We start from the raw sequence: 20,744 nt of genomic DNA on the forward strand, positions 1-20,744 counted from the left end.
TTACTTGGGAGACTGAGGCAGATGAATTGCTTGAACCCGGGAGGCAGAGGTTGCGGTGAGCCAAGATTGCACCATTGCACTGCAGCCTGGGCGACATAGGGCATAAGGTGAATTGTCAAGGGAATTTTGAGAAAGCCAACCACGAGGATCACTATAGACTAGGGTGAACCAAGAAGACTCATAAGGATTTGGATAGTTAGAAAGGAAAAGAAAAGGCACTGAACAAAAATCCAAGATGAGAAGCTGCTTGAAGTGTGGGGGGAACCTGCTTAGACTGGCTGGGAATGAGAGCATGGTTCCCATCCCAGTTCTGCAGCCACTCAGCTGTGAGACCTTGAGAACATCAATTATCCTCCCTGACCCTTGGAAGAATTAATGACACAATGCAATGCACCAGCACTATGCCTGACTTGCAATAGTCTCTCATATTATTTTGTTTAATTTGAACTTTTAGTGAGAATCCCAAAGCAGAGGCATATTGACTGGCTGGGGTTCAAATGAGGAGGACTTCTGAAGGGAGTCAGAGCCCTAGGCCCAAACCTGTAGTTCCAGCATCCCGGTTATTGTCAGTTTCAAATGACTGTTCAGAGAGGAGAAGTATTTACAATAGTAGGCATTGTGATTTGCCTAAAATAAAGCTGCTTTGGGCCTTCAGCTCAAACTCTGTAAAGTCTCTTTTGTCCCTCATTACTAGCATCTGTCAGCTGATGCCCTTTACAGCTTCAATTCTGTGGCTCCTCCTGTGTGCCACCCCACTGCACTACCTGTAATAACACCTGCCTTTGAAGGTAATGTTCTTTCTAAATATTCCCTGTGCCTTTCTCTGCCTGGGGAATATCTGGCCAGTCCCCAAGGTTGAGTGGCGATGCCTTCCTGGCCTTCCGTGAGATGTTGCTGTGTCACCTGCGCACACATTTATTACCTCAAGCCCTTAGCGCATCGTGTATCAGACTTTGAGGGTAAAGGGCAGAGGCTATGCCTTCCTCATATCACAGCTGACCAAGCATTTGCTCTTCCCCTGGCCAGGAGCTGGGAGCTGAGTCTGTAGAGGGAGTTAGGCCCCACCTTGGACCTCTAAGCTCATGTTACAGTGGAGGAGGCAGACACAGAGATAACTAGCTGCAGTGCACTTTTCCTGAGGTGTCATGAAACTTGGTCAGTGTTTCTGTGGAGCCAGAGAAGAAAGCAATTAATTCTGTAATTGCACCTGGCACTTAGTAGGTTTTCAGTAACTCATTGTTTGGGGAGCCTAACAGTTTTGGGATCTGCAAGTCATTTCACTTCTCTAAGCCTCTATTTTCTTATCTGAAAAATAGGAATAACCATGCCTAACTTTTAATGCTGGGGTAAGAGTTAAATAATGTATGAGTTTAATGGGTTTATCACAGTGTCTAGCACATAGTAGGACTCAATTACAGGTGGTGGTAATGGCTACTATTACCACCTTATTTAATTATTATCATTATTATTAAAAACATGGATCTGTAGTAAAAAAAAAAAAAATCAGAGAAGTTTAGATGGGAAGAATGAGAGGTCAAATATTCTAGCACTTCTTTGACTTTCCGTGGATGTTTTTGAAAATATCCCTGCCCAGAGTCTCTCTCTTAATTTACTGTCCTGGCAGCTGAGTGTGAAGGTTGGGATTCCCCCAGGGTCTGGGAGGAAAGAGAGGTTACACTCAGCCATCATTAATTAAAACTGCTCTCCCCAAGCCTTTGGAAAGTCGGAGCCTGGCAAACCATCAGAAGACCCGAGCAGCAGCCACCTCGGGCCGACTTCTCTGACGGGGATGTGCACCTGCGTTCTCCAGAACACTGTTGCACCGCCAGGCATGGACGGCTCAGCAGCAGGGAGTCTGCTCCCTGGGAGGGTGCTGATCTGTTCTTCCTGCTTTCTGTTACATCCCTTAGAAGCCTGGAGACCAGCAAGCCTAGCATCAGCCCCCTTCTTCCTCAGTTTAACAGTGAGTAGTGAGCAGATCGCAGCCTCTCCTTTGTGCGCTGTCTACCTTGGGCTGCTAGGCCCAGCCCCTGGCTGTACTGATGGATCAGCCCCAGTCATCAGAACAGCCTCCCTGGTCATAGGCACCACCAAGGTGTCCAGGGTGAGCAGTAATGGAGGAAAGAAGCCAGGCATTGGCCAGTATGATGGGAATTTATGGGAAATGCCATGGGGGGTTCTAGGAATAGGCTAGATGCTTAAAACTCATCTTTCACAGAAAGAGGGAGAAATGTCTGTAAAATGTTTGTCGGAGGTTTAAGCTGAAGGGAAGAGAGAATTAACAGCCCTGATACCTCCATGTGGGCACATCCCCATGTGTTGTGGTATAGGCAGAAGAAACATAATCTCACGTGAACTCACTATGTCTTAATGATATAAGCTAGTACTGTGTGGAGATGGTGTTGGAGCATTAATTGCTGTTGTTCCAGGTCAAGAGCCAGGCTCCCTCTTATCCTGTTGTCACGAAGTACACACACCTGCATGCACAGCAAGCTAGGAACCCCGGGTGAAGGAGAAGGAGTGAGCCAAAGCCAGCCAGGGGACAGCCACCAGAAACGCCCACACAGAAGCATCCACAGGCCCCTATTCAGTCTTTCTCTTGATAAGACTGTAATCCCTACTGTGTGTCCAGGGCTTTCTTATCACTCCCATTTTACAGACAAGGAAACTGAGACACAGAGAGCTGAAGCAACTTGTTCAAGTTCAGAAAGGAGATAGCAGAGTGGGATTAGAACCCCCAGAGTCTCATTCTGAAGCCAGCAAGTCAGTGCTGTCTCTGTGATACCACCCAGCCTCTGACTTGGCATGTCCCAGTGGTTTTGCTTTGTTTGGTTTGTTCTGACTAGGTTTCATTTTACCTACTATTAATGAGACGTTTACCCTAGGCCCCACTAAATGCCTTCCATGCATTATCTCATTGAGCCCTCCAACCCCAACGTGAAAGAGGTAAGTGAGGAATCCAGAGCTCAGAGACACTAAATGGTTTGCCCAAGGTTACACAACTAGTGAGAGGCAGAGCTGGAAACCACGCCTAGGTCTGCTTCATGGCATAGTCCATGCTCAGCCATGGACCAGGGAGTTCAGCCTTGTAAAGTCAAATCATGCCAGAGACAAGATCCACCCCTGAGCTGAGAGGTCAGTCAGAGACTATGCACGGGGGACACAGGGCCAGCTGGCCACACCTGGGTCACACTCACACACCAGCCCAGTGGACAAGTAGAAAGAACCAGGGACCTGGGAGGAAGGCTGGCAGGACACAGGGGCTGCAGTCTAGTGCTTGAGGAGTGTCTCAGGTTGTCTTCATCTAGGCATGCAGACAGCTGAGTGTAGGAGCTCCAAACCACTTCCAAACCTCCCACTGGGTGGAGAGCAGATGGCCCCACAGGCCACTCTCTCATTGGTCACATTGGCCTGGGAGCTGGGGAGACTTCCTTGCCCTTTAGGCCAGGCCCAGGCTGGGGCTAACATTTGTGTTATAACTTCATCCAGTGGTGGCTTAAAGTCCTGCTGCTGCCAGAGTTGGAAATGGCCAGAAGTTTCTATAAACTTTTCACAACAGCAACTATTTCTCAATTTCTTACAAGATATGTACCTGCCGCTTTTGCCACGAGGCAATTTCTGCCTAGAGGCTGAGGAAGTCATGTGCCTAGGTGGCTAGAGCAGCTATAAAATATTTAACTTGAACATATAATTACATTACCATGATCTCTAACAGGATTTGGTGTCAAACAGAAGTCCAACTTGGCCTCTGGCTCAAAGATATAGACCCAAGTTATTATGTTGAGTGTTACCTAGTAGATAAATAAGAAAGATATATTGTTGAAATCATTGTGCTGCTGACCAGCACGTATTACAATTATTGTAAAGAAAAATCCACCAGAGCCTGAGAATATATCCATCTTGCTAATCAACTTATTGTGTTATATCCTGAAAGAATAATTTAAGTACATAATTCACGGACTCCATCTTGGCAGCTCTTGCTAGAGAAAAGAACTGGGACCCTGCAAAGTGATATTATTACGTGCTCCCCAAATACATGTTTTGGGAGACGAGAGGCCAGTACCATGTCTAGCTAAATGTAACAGGCCCATGGTAAGACAGATCACAGTGAAGCTGCAGGTCTGGAAACAATTTATAAAAAGGAAATTTGAAAAAACAGGAATCAGCAAGGAAGTAAGCAATGCAGGCTCCACAGAAAGAGCCCAGCCTTAAGATTTGAAGCTGAACACCCAACGGACATGAAACCAACCACAAATTGCTCTTTGTCATCTGATACATTTAACAAGTGTTGACTGTGTAGCTACTCCAGACAGATCACTGTGCCAGTCACTGCGGCAGCGCAGATAAGAGGAAGAATTGGAAGGATCCTTCTTCTTCAATGAATTTGCAGTCAACTAGGGGAAAACAGCCATACTCACAAATAACTAGATTGCGAAGTAGGCAGCAGTAGGTAACAAGCGAAAGACAGAAGTAAATTGCCATCAGGATTCAAATGAGAGCTTTGTCTTGCTAGGAAGAGTCTGGGGAACCTTCATGAAAGAAGTAATATTTAAACTGAACCTTGAAGGATAGATAGCACTTGGACAAGTGGATAAGGGGGAAAGGGAGTTTTCAGGTAAAGTTATCAGCAGCAGGCTCAGTCAGGAACCCTGAAAAGGGAGTGTGGGTTCAGCTGAGAAGTGGAAGTAATTTGGTAGCAGCACAAAGAGGGCATGAGAAAGATCTTGCTTGAAAAGAGAAATTGGATCCTTAAACTCTTGGTTCAGAAATTTGGGCTTTCTCCTCTCCAGTGTTTTCTAAAGTATAGTTCTCAAGATTATTTTAGATTATACATAGACAGATTCTATTTCAAAAATTATGTATTTATTTTAGTAAACTGGAAAAATACAGTTATAGCAAATCATCATTTCATAGTGATATTGAATTTCTATTTTAAATAAAGTTAAGAAAATAAATGAATCAAAAAATGCTAAGTGAGTAATAGGACAGATGGTGTGTGAATATGGCAACAGCATAAAGGCAGTACCCAAATAAGTGACTTTTAGAAAACACTGCTCCAGGCCCGGGTGGTATATTCGGATGCCTAGAAACCAGGCAGGTGACCTAGTGCAGGAAGCTACAGAGACAGCCTGTGGCAAATCACAGGGTCTGGGCCTCCCCTAAATGAGATGAGATTATTGCCATGTTGGATCTTCCAATTTTAAAACTTTAAAAAACAGTTTAACAAATACTAAGTATCCAAATAAATATCTTAAAGCCAACATGAAGCTTTTTCTTTGATCTCGTTTTTTAAAAATTCTGGCAACTAATTCAAATTTTTAAAAAACTACGTAAACAGAAGTGTCCATAGGGCTCCTATCTGTAATATCTACTCCAGATGATAAGGGACAGTGGCCCTATGAAAGGCTACTGTCCCTTGTCATCTGGAGTAGATATCACAAAGGGGTGGGCCTGGAGACAGAAGTCCACTTAAAATGCTTATGCAACGGTCCAGGCCATGAGTAACATGGCCTGGATATTTCCATTTTCCAAGTGATGTCCAAGCCAACATAGAGGTTTTTACCTGTAAGTATCTAGGTTATCTTTATATAGTTTTGTGCATTTTTATACTTGACTGTGCTGACTTAAAAGGGAGGATAGCTGCTGGGCACGGTGGCTCACATCTGTAATCCCAGCACTTTGGGAGGCTGAAGCAGGTGGATCACCTGAGGTCAGGAGTTCGAGACCAGCCTGACCAACATGGTGAAACCTCATCTTTACTAAATACAAAAAATTAGCTGAGCATAGTGGCACATGCCTGTAATCCAAGCTACTTGGGAGGTTGAGGCAGGAGAATTGCTTGAACCCAGGAGGCAGAGGTTGCAGTGAGCCAAGATTGTGCCGTTGCACTCCAGCCTGGGTAACAAGAGCGAAACGCCGTCTCAAAAAAAAAAAAAAAAAAAAAGGAGGAGGGGGGATTTGGTTTTCTATTTGGTTTTTAAGTAGTAGAGAGCTTGGTGACAAGCCTGGATAAATGATTGGAGAAGAATGATTAGCAGCTCCCCCACCCCACTTCCTCGTTCTGCATTGTCTGTCATCACAGAATAATTCAACACATAGAGATGCTCATTAGATGGAACTCTCTAGACAGCAGCTGAGTTGAATGTTTTACACTGATTTCTTAAGCAATTTGTCCCAGAGACAGACTTGACATGAAGTTGGCATTATGATCAGCAGGTCACTGCGTGGGAGCAGCAAAAATGATTATTCTGGATCTGGCTCTTACTCTTACTTGACCTCCATCTTGCCCAGAACTGCTTTGCATTTCAAAAGGCTGCCTATTCTTTAAGAGCTGTTCAAATACTACCTCCTGCAGGACCAAGTCCTCCTCTTTGGAACTGGTCCACAAGCTCTTTTGCATTCTTGAGTAATTTAGATCTTTCTGCCTCCCTGGCTTGTTTTTACAGACCTGTATGTCAAGTCAGTCTTTCTTCCAGACCAGAGGTTCTCAAAGTAGTATCCAGACCAAGGATATTATCATCACTGGAGCCCCTACCCCAGATCTATTAAATTGGAAACTCTGGTGGATAGGGTCCAGCAATCAGTGTTTTAACAAGCTTTCAGGTGGCTGACAGAGGATAAAGTCTGAAAATCACAGAGATTACACAGTGTAAGCTAATATTTCCTGAGTACCTTTTATGTACCCAATGCATATATATGGTGGTTTTATTTTTCACAACTGCGTAAGGTGAGTGATTTTCTCAGTTCACTAATGAGTAAACTGTGACTCAGATACAGTGACTTTTCCAAGTCCCACCCTGAGAAGTCACAGAGTTGGAATTCAGACGTTGATTGGTGTGACTCCAAAAGCTAAAGCCTTCCCACTGCTCCTCGAGAATAAGGACCGTGCTTTGGATCCTCCCTCCTGACAGCATCAACACAGTGGAGTCAATAGAGAGTTGATCAGTAAATCAATATTTCTGTCCAAGTATGATACAGTTGCGAGTAGCTGGAGCAGCATTTTGATTTTTGAATACTGGTAGGCACATTTGAAAATGAGAGTTTCAGTTAATGAAGCCAAAATAGTTACCAGTTGGAATGTACTGGCCCTGGCAGCATCCTCTGCAGTAGTCCTGACTCTATAATTGACAAGTCTAGAGGCAAAAGGAATTGGATCAGCATGTGATATAGTTTGGATGTGTGTCCCCATCCAAATTTCATATTGAAATGTAATCCCTAATGTAGGAGGTGATTGGATCATGGGGGCAGATTTCTGAAAAGGGAATGTGTACTATCCCCCTTGGTGCTGTCCTCATGATAGTGAGCTCTCCCCAGGTCTAGTGTAGTGCCTCCCCGCCCTCATTTTTATGCTCTTGCTCCATGTGACATGTAGGCTCCCACTTCACCTTCCACCATGCCTGTAAGCTTCCAGCAGTCTCCCCATAAGCAGATGTCAGTGTTATGCTTCCTGTACAGCCTGCAGAACCATGAGCCATTTAAGCCTCTTTTCTTATAAATTACTCAGTCTCCGGTATTGCTTTATAGCAATGTGAGGACAGACTAACACCACGTTTTTATTTTTTAACCAGTTTGGCAGTTGTGGTATGGTAGAAGAATCCCTAGATTAGGTAGGTGTAGAAATCCAGATTTTAACAGTGGCCTTGTCACTTATTAGCTGCATCAACTTAGGTAAGTATCTGTGCCTTCATGTTCTCATCTACGACATGGGAAATAACACCTTCCCTTCCTACATACAGAACTATTGTAAGGATAAAATAAAACTGCATGTGGAAATACTTGAAAAACAAAAAGTTCTGCATTTATCAGTTATCATCAAAGCCTCCAAGCTGTGAGTAGATCCTGGTGAGGTGCCAAGGTAAATTAGTTTTTTCTGTTGCAAGGGGCAAAACACACTCAAGCAATCTCAAGGAAAAGCTGATGTGGCAGTGAAGTCGTTTCTAAAAGATTCCTATTGCTGGGGACGAATATAGGCACCGATAAGCCTCTAGAAGCCTTTCATTCATTCATTTATTCTCTTCCTCCATGTGACTCGCTGCTGGCCTCTTGCTCATTGTTCCTGCCTCTTTCTAGGCTTCAGCTCCATCCACCATTCTTGGGGACAAGCTAGCTTCCTCTCTTCACTTAGGACTACTTCCTCTTGACTTTGGTTCCTCCTTGGCCATAAGGACCTCACCAGCCCCTCTCCTCTGATCTCACCCTTTAGCTGCCATTCCCGAATAAGTTCCCTGGGTACATTTTCGTTCAAATACTGTACAGCGGGCTCTGATTGGTCCGGCGCCACGTCCTGCGGCACTGCGCCCGGCTGTGCGGTTCAGTCTATCCCTGAGCTCAGCTTGTGTCAGGTGCTCAGCCCAGTCCAATCAGTGGGAACAGGGCGGGGCATTATATGTTCCACCTGGGCGGGCACTGCGGCTGGGGCACTGCACTGGAGCAGCTGTGGGTTAAGGGTGGAGGGAAGAGGCGTTTCCCCGAGCTCTCACCTCTCTTCAGAAGGGCCTCGAGCTCTTGAAGAGTGAGGCGCTTGGCAGTCTCCCCAGCACTTGGTGTGTGTCTTGGTGACCTCTCTGGCATCTGCTCACGGGGCACCACTGGGAGACACAGCAGAACCAGAGCCCACAGTGGCGCACTGACATCTGAGGGCGCTGCCGCCAACAGCCAGGAAGGAGGTTGGCCTAGGGGCCGCCGAGGCTTCCGTCAAGGAATGGATGTTAATGCGATACTGTTATCTCAGTAACCGCAGGGAGGATTGAAAGGTAGGTCCTGAAATGAGCAAACGTCTCCCCCTCTACTCTCTGCCCGGCTATGAACATGATGGTTTCTTTTTCTTAATTTTAACTCACAGTTTGTATTGAAGTAATAAAATGTAAGTCAGCCCTTAGTTCCTATTTCTTGTCTATTTATTTATTTATTTATTTTATTTTATCCTAAGCTCCAGGCTACATGTGCAGGACGTGCAGGTTTTTTACATAGGTAAACGTGTGCCATGGTGGTTTGTTGCATCTATCAACCTGTCACCTAGGTATTAAGCTCCACGTGCCTTAGCTATTTATCCTGCTGCTCTCCCTCCCCCAACCACCCCCACAGGCACCAGTGTGTGTTGTTCACCTTCCTGTATTCATGTGTTCTCATCGAACATGTTTTTTTTTTTTTTTCTCAGCTTTTTCGCCTGTATGTAATATTTTGTAAGCACTGACAATTCGGTTTAATTCATTAGATCACAGGAGGCTCGACCTGATGGATCTCTTAAGCCATCTACTTCAGTGGAACACTTTCTGAGCCAGAGTAGATTCCCAGTAAATATTTACTGAATAAATATTGATAAATTCTGTAAACGAAAAGAAAGGCTCTGAGGAGGAAGGAATTTGGCCAGTGTCACTTCACAAGTGGATGGCAGGAGTAGGACTGGAACCCAAGTTTCCTGAGACAGTCCAAGCAAGTTCCTTTACACCATGACTCACAGTCATTAGCTTTCAGGCTTGGAAAATGCTATACACTTTAATACCCACTGCAGTGTCCACACTAGTCATTAATCTGCTCTCTCCTTGAATACATCCAGTAACTGAAAATATGTGACCTTGTAGATCACCTAGGTCATTCAGTTTAGTCAGTCAGCTAACAAACATTCATTAACTGCTTTGAATCAAGGATGCTATTGTTTGCCAGATATCCAGAGATGAATAACACATTTCCTGCCTTCAAGAAGTTTACAATATTTGGGCAGATACATAAACAGAATGTAACCCAATGTAGTAAGTAGTATTCAGCTCTGACTCTTAGAAAGTAAGTAAGTTCATTTTTCGTTTGAACCAAGTCTGTTTCTCAAGAACTATAGTCCTTATTCATTGGACCAAGGTCAACCTATTAGGGCCACAAACAAAGTCTTTATTTCACCTAATGACCTTTCAGATATTTTTAAACCGATGTCATAACCCCCTTAGTATGCTAAATTTTCAATTCCTTCAAGAATTCTTTATTTGAAATGTGGTTTCAAGTTCTTTTATCTTTCTGGTTGTTCTTCAATGAATAGGTTCTAGCTTATCTCATCAGTGTCTTAAATGTGGCACCCAGATGTGAACTGCTGAATTCCAAATGTGGTCTGAGAGCACACTGTGAAGTTGAGCTTTCTATCACTGTTTATTCTATGCATTGTAATCTAAAAATAGAGGCAAGGGAAACAGTATGTTTCTTGGCCACCAAACGCCTCTGGAACCTGATTATTGTTCTATCCCCACTTCTCTGACTGTTTTTCTCTATTTTACCATGATATCCCTAATTAGTTTATCAATACAATAAATACTATTGCGTTCTTGATTTATGTTTAGTACTCACAAGACTCTTTGGAGAACCAGACATTATGCCTGTCTTGAAGGAGCTCACAGTCTTATTGGTAAAATTTGATTTGCCCCCAAAGAAATAATTAACAAAGAACAAAGACTGAATATTATCAAGGAAACAACCTTTCTCCTAGACCCTTCCTTAAAGCTGGTCTTAATAGTGGTTGGTGGCCTTCTGGATAGGACTGAAAACAGATCTCACAATTCAAATGTCAGTACAGAACTGGCTTCAAGCCCAGTCTGTCAGGGGCTTTGTCAAAATTTTGTCATTGCATTGACCTAGACTGTTGCAGACTCAAGGCCTTTGAATTCCATCATCTGCAAAGAAAGCTGGGGCGCCTATAGGGACCGACCCCTCACAGGCCATGGAACAGCTTTCCAGCACCTGGCACCTGCCCAGTGCCAATCTAGAGTGCACGGGGAGAAAACTTCTTTCAGATGTTGTCATGAGCCTGCCGGTGTTTGGGCTGCTGGGAGACAAGTTTAATTTGCTTTCACAGTGCTTTCCCCCAGGAGAAAATTTATCCAAACACCCTGCCTTCTTCACATTCAGAAGCATTGCCTGTTTGCTTTCCAGTTTTTACCATGGGGAGTTTCCATGTGTCTTGTGTGTATGTTTACCACCCCCAGAAACCCACATTTCCTTGTTTGGATTCATTAGACCAAGTCACAGTGTTGTTTTAATTCATAAATGGAAGGCATGTGTGACCCTTCTTTAAAACCAAAATACCAGCTCTGCCAGGTCCTGGGCCACCCTCTTTATACAGCATCACCCTATTTGGTCTTCAAAATAACTCTCAGAGGTGGGGGTGACTGTTGACCCCGTTTTATAGATGAGGAAAACAATGTATAGCGATGGCTTGTCCAAAGGCACCTAGCTAGTAAGGATTCCAGAGCCCATACTTTGGTCCAGGCCAAATGCTGCAAACTTTGGCTGCATATAGGACAGGTTCACCTACCAGATTTTCCCTTATCAGTTGTGTGACCTTGAGAAGGTGGCTTCATCTCTCATTCTCCATCTGAGACTATAAAACAGTGACATAAGTACCTATGTCTCATAATTTTTGTGAAGATTAAGTTAGAATATATGATATGCTTTTCACAGTTCCGTTTGAGGGAATGAGAAGGTCTCTGTTGGACTCTTCCTTCAACCTTGAGTTGCTGTAGAATTAAATCTGAGCTATGCTATCTAGTTTGTTACCATTTCTTCTTTTCGGCTGCTAATAATAAATCCAGTCCTTCTATTTCAGGAACAAAGGGGATATAATAGGTGTGACCTAAAATATAAATGTCACTAGCTGCAGTCAAGGTGATGTATCCAGTTGGCTGTCCTGGGGTTCAAGTTCCTTCTTGCCTGTAGCATTATTTTCCATCCTCCAGAGAAGCCAGGAGGAGTGAGAAGGCAGATCTCTGGCAGTGGATAAACCTTGGTACTTTAACCAGGTGTTCCCAAAGAGTTCCTGACAACCACTTTTACAATGTAAGGGGACAACAAAAACAGAGGAAGGAGATATTGGTAGTAAATGCAGGCTGCTATTAGCCTGGACGTATCACAAGGGAACAAGACATACAGGGACTTTTGGGAGGGAGGGATAATTGTGGGGTGAGCAGAAAGGAGAGAATGAGAATGTCGAGTGGGCCTTGACCTCGTTCACAAAGCTGTTTCCTTCTGTCTTTGATGCTGGAGTCCACCATCAAGCTGGCAGGACCACAGAGGTTTCCCTGCTCAGAGTAAGGCAAGAGACAGGTATGCCCATGCCATGGTGAGCTGACAGAGGAGAAGAACTGCCTTTCCTTTTCTGGTATTACTGCCCCTGTGTGACAGTTCAGTAGGCAATTGGGATGTCCAGGTAGTCCTCCTGATAGGATTTTCTTCTGTGATCACTCCTTGTTTCCTATGAAATGAGGCTTCAGGATTTTAAAAAAAGAAAACCAGAAGGATGCAAATGAGATGTCAGCCCTGGACTCAGGAAGCCTTAGTTATCAGCTGTGATCATCTTTCACCTTGACATAGCTGTGCTAATGATTTGTTTCAGAAAACAGGAGTAGTGAACGGTCAAACGGGCACTGCAGTGGGTTCCCTGAGGCCTCTGTGAGTTCCTGACTCCCATGTCTCCACTGGGAAGAAGCATTGTTGTCTTTTCTTTCTTCTGCAGTTGCCCTTTTGTATTTCAAGCAATATTTTGTTCAACATCCAAAGAACACTCCCACTCACAACACATGTCCAGAGAATGAGCTAAGGAAACACTTAAACTCTGCTTTCCAATACAGATGAAAGGAAAAACAAGTTCCTGAAAATCAAATTTTCTACCAGGGCCCACTGCTATGAAAGAAAAACAAGCTGGGGGAAAGGCCCCTGTTTTCCAACATGCCATCCACCCAATTATGAAAATCAGTTATTAATAGGCTGCGGAATTTTTAATTTGGATCCAAGCAGATCTAAAGGCACACCTTCTGCTAAATGAAGGCAGCTGCAGCACAAACACAAACAAAGCAGGAGAGACGGTGGAGGAGGAAACTCACCGAACGCTAATTGGGAACATCCACAGTACTTAGGCAGTAAAGTTCACACTTTCCCCAGCCAAAGAATGTCACTTCTCCCATAGTGTATGGCATAGAGATACCTGGTCAGTGGAGACTCATTATTTGTGGGATCCTAACTACAAGTTGTTGAAATCCCTTCAAGTGGAAGAAAAATATATACATAAACATGTTATCAAAAGAAAACTTGCTCCATATATCTCCTTTCCATTTCCTTGTTGCCGTCTTAAAATTATTTCATGTCTTCTAAAACTTCTGCCTTCTGTAACACCAGTAGCCTGGGGCAAGGTTTGTAGCAAACAGGCTTCTATGCTGTCAGGTTTAGCAACCAACACTGTACTTAGTCTCAGAAAATATGCTTTCCTTCCTTTCTCACTTTGGCTTTTTGGCAGATGATAAACAGGTTATATCTTGCAGACTCCGGAAATCAGAATCTTACAAAGTATGTAACACTTATTTGCAGTTGATCCTGTTAAAAGTGCAACTGGTAATTATAGTAATTTTATTAGGAGATATGCTTTATACCACTGGGTTTGAGAAGGATTGAACCATAAAAATTTAGATTTGGGAGGGGTTTCTGAGCTCATCTAGTTGAATTCTTTCAGGGTAGAAACAAATATTTATTGAGACCCTCCTCTCAATTGCATACTAGGTCAAATGCATAAATTAATAAACTCAGTTCCTGTCTTAAAGGAGTTCACAGTCAACAAATGCCTATATGGCACTTTAATAAGGGTGAGGGAAAAAGAGTTCTGGAAGTAACTTAGCTTGTTTAAGATGTCCAGGCCTTTCCAAGGAGGTAGCATTTGAACTGGATTTGAAAGAAGGATTAGAAGTTGCCAAGCAAGAACATATGGGAAGAGCAAGTGCAATAATGAGAAAACAGGTACAGAAAGGTCGTGTGACATGACCAAGGGTTCACAACCATAGCAGGACAAGACCTGGAAGCCAGGCTTCTCCTTTCTGCCCTGAACTCTTTCTACAGTACTGCAGGTAGGACTATCTCTCTGATTGTGTAATTACCCCAGTAGCTTAAAGTGAAAATTATCTTGCTTTAAACTTTACTCAAAATCTTAAATTTTTATGAACTTTTATATTTTAAGTTCCGGCATACATGTGCAGAACATGCAGGTTTGTCATATAGGTATACACGTGCCATGGTGGTTTGCTGCAACCATCACCCCATCATCTACATTAGGTATTTCTCCTAATGCTATTCCTCCCCTAGCTCCCAACACCCCTGCTATCCCACCCTAACCCCCACCCCCTGAGAGGCCCCAGCGTGTGATGTTTTTCTCCCTATGTTCATGTGTTCTCAGTGTTCAACACCCACTTATGAGTGAAAACCTATAGCGTTTGGTTTTCTGTTCTTGTGTTGCTGAGAATGGTTTCCAGCTTCATCCATGTCCCTGCAAAGGACATGAACTCATCCTTTTTTATGGCTGTGTAGCATTCCATGATGTATATGTGTCACATTTTTTAAATCCAGTGTATCACTGATGGGCATTGGTTCCAAGTCTTTGTTATTTTGAAAGGTGCCGCAATAAACATACGTGTGCATGTGTGTTTATAATAGAATGATTTATAATCCTTTGGATATATACCCAGTAATGGGATTGCTGGGCCAAATGGTATTTCTAGTTCTAGATCGTTGAGGAATCACCACACTGTCTTCCACAATGGTTGAATTAATTCGCACTCCCACCAACAGTGTAAAAACGTTCCTATTTGTCCACATCCTCTCCAGCATCTGTTGTTTCCTGACTTTTTAATGATCGCCATTCTAACTGGTGTGAGATGGTATCTCAGTGTGCTTTTGATTTGCATTTCTCTAATGACCAGTGATGATAAGCTTTTTTTCATATGTTTGTTGGCTACATAAATGTTTTCTTTTGAGAAGTGTCTGTTCATATCCTTTGCCCACTTTTTGATGGAGTTGTTTGTTTCTTGTAAATTTGTTTAAGTTCTTTGTAGATTCTGGAGATTAGTTTTGTCAGATGGGTAGATGCAAAAATTTTCTCCCATTCTGTTGGTTGCGAGTTCACTCTAATGATAGTTTCTTTTGCTGTGCAGAAGCTCTTTAGTTTAATTAGATCCCATTTTTCTATTTTGACTTTTGTTGCCATTGCTTTTGGTGTTTTAGTCACTAAGTCCTTGCCCATATCTACGTCCTGAGTGATACTGCCTGGGTTTTTTTCTAGGGTTTTTATGGTGTTAGGTCTTACATTTAAATCTTTAATCCATCTTGAGTTAATTTTTGTGTAATGTGTAAGGAAAGGATCCAGTTTCAGCTTTCTGCATATGGCTAGCCAGTTTTCCCAACACCATTTATTAAGTAGGGAATCCTTTCCCTATTGATTGTTTTTGTCAGGTTTGTCAAAGATCAGATTGTAGTAGATGTGTGGCATTACTTCTGAGTCCTCTGTTCTGTTCCATTGGTCTATATCTCTGTTTTGGTACCCATATCATGCTGTTTTTATTACTGAAGCTTTGAAGTATAGTTTGATGTCAAGTAGAGTGATGCCTCCAGCTTTGTTCTTTTTGCTTAGGATTGTCTTGGCTGTGTGGGCCCTTTTTTGGTTCCGTATGAAATTTAAGGTGTTTTTTTCCAATTCTGTTAAGAAAGTCAGTGGTAGCTTGATGGGGTTAGCATTGAATCTGTAAATTACTTTGGGCAGTGTGGCCATTTTCATGATATTGATTCTTCCTAACCATGAGCATGGAATGTTTTTCCATCTGTTTGTGGCCTCCCTTGAGCAGTTATTTGTAGTTCTCCTTGAAGAGGTCCTTCATATCCCTTGTTAGTAGTGTTCCTAGGTATTTTATTCTCTTTGTAGCAATTGTGAATGGGAGTTCGCTCATTATTTGGCTCCTTATTTGTCTGTTATTGGTGTATAGGAATGCTTGTGATTTTTGCACGTTGATTTTGTATCCTGAGACTTTGCTTATCTGCTTAAGGCGACTTTGGGTTGAGATGATGGAGTCTTTTAATTTTTAAAAAAGAATATTCAAAATGAAACTTCCTAAATGGTTCTTTCTAAAAACAAAGAAAGAATGTTCAGGAATCCACTACTGACTTGAAGGTCTTAGGGATATGGATTCTTCCAGGTAAAGCTAATAGAAAGTAGAGATGTTCAGGTCCCCAGCCTAAGTCTTGCCCTACCGGGACCCAGACCATTTTGCCCTGAAATAAGGCCACATGTTGGATTAGACCTTCTTGTTCTCAACTTTGTGTTAATATAAAATACCGCTTCTGTTAGCAGAGACAACACTGAGTGAGTGGAATTGCCTAGTCACAAAAAGAGCCACACATTTGGACCATTTTTCCAAACTTTAAAAATAGTTCTTAAGTTGATACTGGAAGACCTTGAGGAAGGACATTTCTTGGAAATGCACCATGCTATAAATGCTGCCGCCTCCACCAATATATCACCAAACCATTTTTCAAGCCCACGTCCTCCGAGAGGCCTTCTCTCTGCTAATTTTGCCCCATTCCAGCTGCCACTGTACTACCCTTAAGTGCTGTACTGCGTTTAAGTCTTGATGCCCTTGTCTTGATGCTTTTAATTAATTAAGACATCAAGTTTTCTCCACACTTGATGTCTTAATTAATTATAGACTCAGAATTTTAGAACAGGAAGCAGTCCCAGGGAATTCTCCACTATTGCCTTCATTTCACGTATCAGGAAGTTGAGGCCCAGAGAGGGAAAGGAAGTTGCTTTAGGTCACAGATCATGGTACTAAAAGAGTGGACCCCAAAACTAGGTGTTCTTACCTCCAAACAGAGCTTTTTCTATGCCTCATGCAACAGTTGACTTATGATTTTGTTCTCCCAGTTAAGCTGCAAATTTCCTATAAGCAAGGCTTGTATCTAACATAGTAACATTTCATTTAACAGAGGCCTTGATCTTGGCTTCATGACTTACAGTTGTGAGCTAGGACAACAGATCGAATCCCTAACTCTGCCTGCCTAACTAACCTTTTCCTTTACTTTCAAATCTGACTGTGCTGGTTCCCTCTGAGACCTCGGGCAAGTCACTGCCCTTCCTCTGGGTCTCAGTTTCCTTCTCTATCAAATGAGATAATTGGACTGAATGTGTCTAGGATCCCTCCAAGCTCTGAAAGTTATAGAATTCTCTATCCTACAGGTAGATCCTTTGCTGCCTTCAGGATGGGCCTCACTGTCCCACTGCTCCATCCAGTGAACCTGTAGCTAGAGATGTTTCAAAAGTAGAGGCTGAGAAGTTCCCATGAGATAGTGCCCCAACTATCCCAAGATAGGGCTGGTTGGGATTGCAAAGGAAGAAGTACTAAAAGTCAGGTTGATCAGTCCAAAGCATTTATTAGGGGAACTTATAGAGTACTGTAGCGATTCTCGTGCAGACAGCAAGAGAAAGGCATGTTCTACCTAGGTATCTCCGCAGCAAAGTGCCCAGGGTATGGAGTTTATATGAAGATTTAAGGAGTCTGGCTGAAGGCTAGGGCTAAGGCTAGTTTCTTTACTGTTTTGGGAAGCAACCTACACACCTTTTTCAGTACCTGAGAATGTTCAGGGTATCCAGCGTAGACTCCAGGCTACAGAATTGCAAATGGCTGTGTCGGCCACAGAGTGGTCAAGGCCTGTAGTTCTCGATCAGGACCCCAAAAAAGTGGGAAATTGGGGGATCTTATACCCATAGATCGGCCTGTTCATTTCCCTGGATTCTGCTGTAGAATAAGTTCCTTCAGGACCCAGATCGCGTAGTGTCATGCAGCAAGGCCAGGCGCGGAGTCTGAAGGTTCAGGTTCCAGTCTTTCCGTCTTGCTTCTGTGATTTAGTGTCTGTGCCTTCCGCAGGTCACTTCATTTCTCTCAGTCACCTATTTTTTTTTTAAATAAGAATAACAATATGTGCTTGTCAGATTTGTTGATGGTGAAATGAAGTAAATTTTGTGGAAATATTTGGCATGAAGAAGGCATTCAGCATATAGTTGCTTCTGTGCTTCATTCCACATCCAGCATTATTGAGAAATGAGCTGTTCCAAATAAACACACATTCCAAATAACAGGTTTACCAACAGGAGCTACAAAACAGTGCCTGATTTTTTATTAAAATCTTTCTGAAATTGATTCTGTATTTTCTTGACCTGTTACATGGAGCATGTACCAAACGTATTAGGAGGAGTTAGAGAAAGTAACATCCCTGCAAAAGGGGGCATGACCAACAGCTTGTCTGGGGATATAAGTAGTGCAGATGGAATAGGAAAAAAAACTTTTTTTTTTGAGACATAGTCTCACTCTGTTGCCTAGGCTGGAGTGCACTAGCGCAGTCTTGGCTCACTGCAACCTCTACCTCTCAGGTTCAAGTGATTCTCCCACCTCAGCCTCCTGAGTAGCTGGGATTACAGGTGTGTGCCACCATGCCAGCTTAATTTTTGTATTTTTAGTAGAGATGGGGTTTCACCATGTTGGCCAGGCTGGTCTCAAACCCCTGACCTCAATCAGTCCACCTGCCTCAGCCTCCCAATGTGCTGGGATTATAGGCGTGAGCCACCACGCCCAGCCAGAAAAGAAAACTTCCATGCCTCTGCAAAGAGCTTGAATTTTTTTCATCTCAGCAAACGGGGAGCCCTTGAAGAGTTTTAAGAAGGAGAGTGACAGGATCAGATTTGTTTCAAAGAAATCAGTTAGGCTTCTGGGTGGTGAACACTTCTGGGTGGAGAGCAAGAGGGAAGGCTGAAAGGCCTGCCGCAGGCTGGTGTAGTGGCTCCAGTGAGAGACGGTGGGGACTGACATGGATATATGAAAAATCAGAGGTGGGAAAAGACAGATTGGTAAATGCCCCATAGCTGCATGTAAAAATAAAATAATGGAATATCAGCCCATTCTGAGAAAAGCATAAAATACAAAAAGTATAAAGAAGACTATAAGAATCACCCAGTAACACACCACCCAAAGAAAACCACTGTTAACAGGTTAAACTGTCTTCTCTCAGTGTTTTTAGCTGAAGAATCTCTAATGTGTTTGTAGATACAAATTTGATTTATCAAAATTTGCTTCAAGCCGACATTTTCCAGAACACATCTCCTAATGTCAATTGAGCTGTGCTTCCATAAGAGTAAAGATAACATAGAATTTTAACTCCATTCATTCCTTTCAGTGACGGGACCACAAGAGCTCAAATATGTGGGTCTTGGTTGACCTAAGGCTTGATTCCAGGGCTCTGTTTGGGGAAGGCCATTTATGTCTTTAACTCTCCTTCTCTTTTCTCCCTGCAGAGTCGGTGGATAACTGCCCCAGCAACTGCTATGGCAATGGCGACTGCATCTCTGGGACCTGCCACTGCTTCCTGGGTTTCCTGGGCCCTGACTGCGGCAGAGGTGAGAACTCTTCATTGGGGCTCTGAATTTCTGCTTCCCAGACACCTCAGGCAGCTCACTTCCACTTCTCAGAGCAAGTGCAGAAGTCCAGCCCATCTCTGATGCCCAGGAGAAAGGTTTCCAAGGGCCATTCTCCAGAAGCCCTTGGAGGGAGGTGTGCAGGCAGAGCCATGACCTTGTCAGCTGCTGTTATCCACATGTGGGTGATTGGGGAAGTCAAGAAGGGACAGTGAATTCATGGTGGGGTGGCCACAGTGAAGTCGGTGTCTGTTGCTGGGGTAGGTGGCGTGGCAGTGGGGGTTCTTTTAAAAGGTTGATTTCCTCTTATAGGAGTGATTATCCCTAGCCATGCATCTTTGAAGTTTATCTTCATACTAGTGTGACATCTCTCTGGCCTTTAGATGGGGAGCCTGAGGACTGCTCCTTTGCACCTTCTAACAGCACAGGCAGAATCAGCCAAGACACCAGGGGAGGGACTGAAGGCACCAGGCCACTTTTTTCCACACAGGACCCTAGTGGTACCTGACATTTAGGCACAGCCAGTGCCCATGATATTGTGGAGATAGTCTGAAGCCTGCCTACGGTCTACTCCATGCTTTTGGCTGTCATTTCTGTCCTGGAATAATTAACAAGGAAAATGCCAAGGAGATCTGTAGTCCTGAGAATTTGGCACTCTGCTGGGAAACTAACATGGCCCCTTCTTCTGTTTTTTCACCTTTTCCCTTATTCAGTAACCATTTGCTTCATGCGCTTTTAGAGATTGGTCCTGTGCTGGGTAAGATGCAATCCTGGGAGCTCTGAGTCTGTTCTCAGAGACAGACAAGTAAATAGACAACTGCAAAGCAGTATGGTAATAAGTGCAATACACTGTAACACAGTTAAGTGCCAGAAGCTTCCATCACAGTAGAAGGGAGGAGCAGCCTGAGAGTAGAAGGGATGAATTTCAGGAAAAGGCTTCCCAAATGAGGTGACATTACACCCGAGTCCTGAGGCTGGAGAAATTGTTCGTAAGTAGAAGGCAGAGATGGCTTTCCAGGCTGAGTGAACAACACCCTGCCAGGACTGTGCCATGAGAATCTGTTTACTCTTCCTAATGTGAGATAGACTCAGTTTGAGGCAGCAAAACTAGCAGCCCCAAGGAAACACAGTGATTACCTGCCGAGTGCTTTAAAAAGGAAAGAAGCCAGGTGGGGCCCAGGGAAGGTGGTGCAGAGAGAGATGAGTCATTTCTTCTAACAAGAATTACAGTCTCATCCACATGCACTTAAAGTTAAGAGTCATGTGTAAAAAAGCCTTATTGGATCTTGATAAGACTGGTAAGTACTTATAGCACAATGCAGTATAATTTATTTTTATATAGTATCTGTTGTAGAGAAGATCACAAAACCCTTACGCTAAGAGGCAGAATGAAAAGATAATACTTTAAAGAGCCAATGTGGGCTCTGCTCTCCTCTTAAGGGGGCAGGGTTGTATGGGGCTGGAGTGGGGGCCTGAAAGGCAAGGGAAGCTG

The 20,744-nt window shown here is 43.5% G+C and overlaps 1 protein-coding gene across 12 annotated transcripts in view; it reads left to right on the forward strand.

The window, feature by feature from the left end:
* TENM4 (teneurin transmembrane protein 4) overlaps nucleotides 1-20,744 on the forward strand; it is a 3,057,282-nt gene that overhangs the window by 2,880,340 nt on the left and 156,198 nt on the right. For all 12 annotated transcript variants that reach the window (XM_032296006.1, XM_032296008.1, XM_032296015.1 and 9 more), the window contains one exon: nucleotides 19,133-19,234. In XM_032296006.1, coding sequence (XP_032151897.1) covers nucleotides 19,133-19,234 — 102 coding nt within the window. The remainder of the gene's footprint in view (nucleotides 1-19,132; nucleotides 19,235-20,744) is intronic.

Source organism: Sapajus apella, unplaced genomic scaffold, assembly GCF_009761245.1.
Source record: "Sapajus apella isolate SASKATOON/1434 unplaced genomic scaffold, GSC_monkey_1.0 scaffold34, whole genome shotgun sequence".
In the NCBI taxonomy this organism is placed as follows: Eukaryota; Metazoa; Chordata; class Mammalia; order Primates; family Cebidae; genus Sapajus; species Sapajus apella.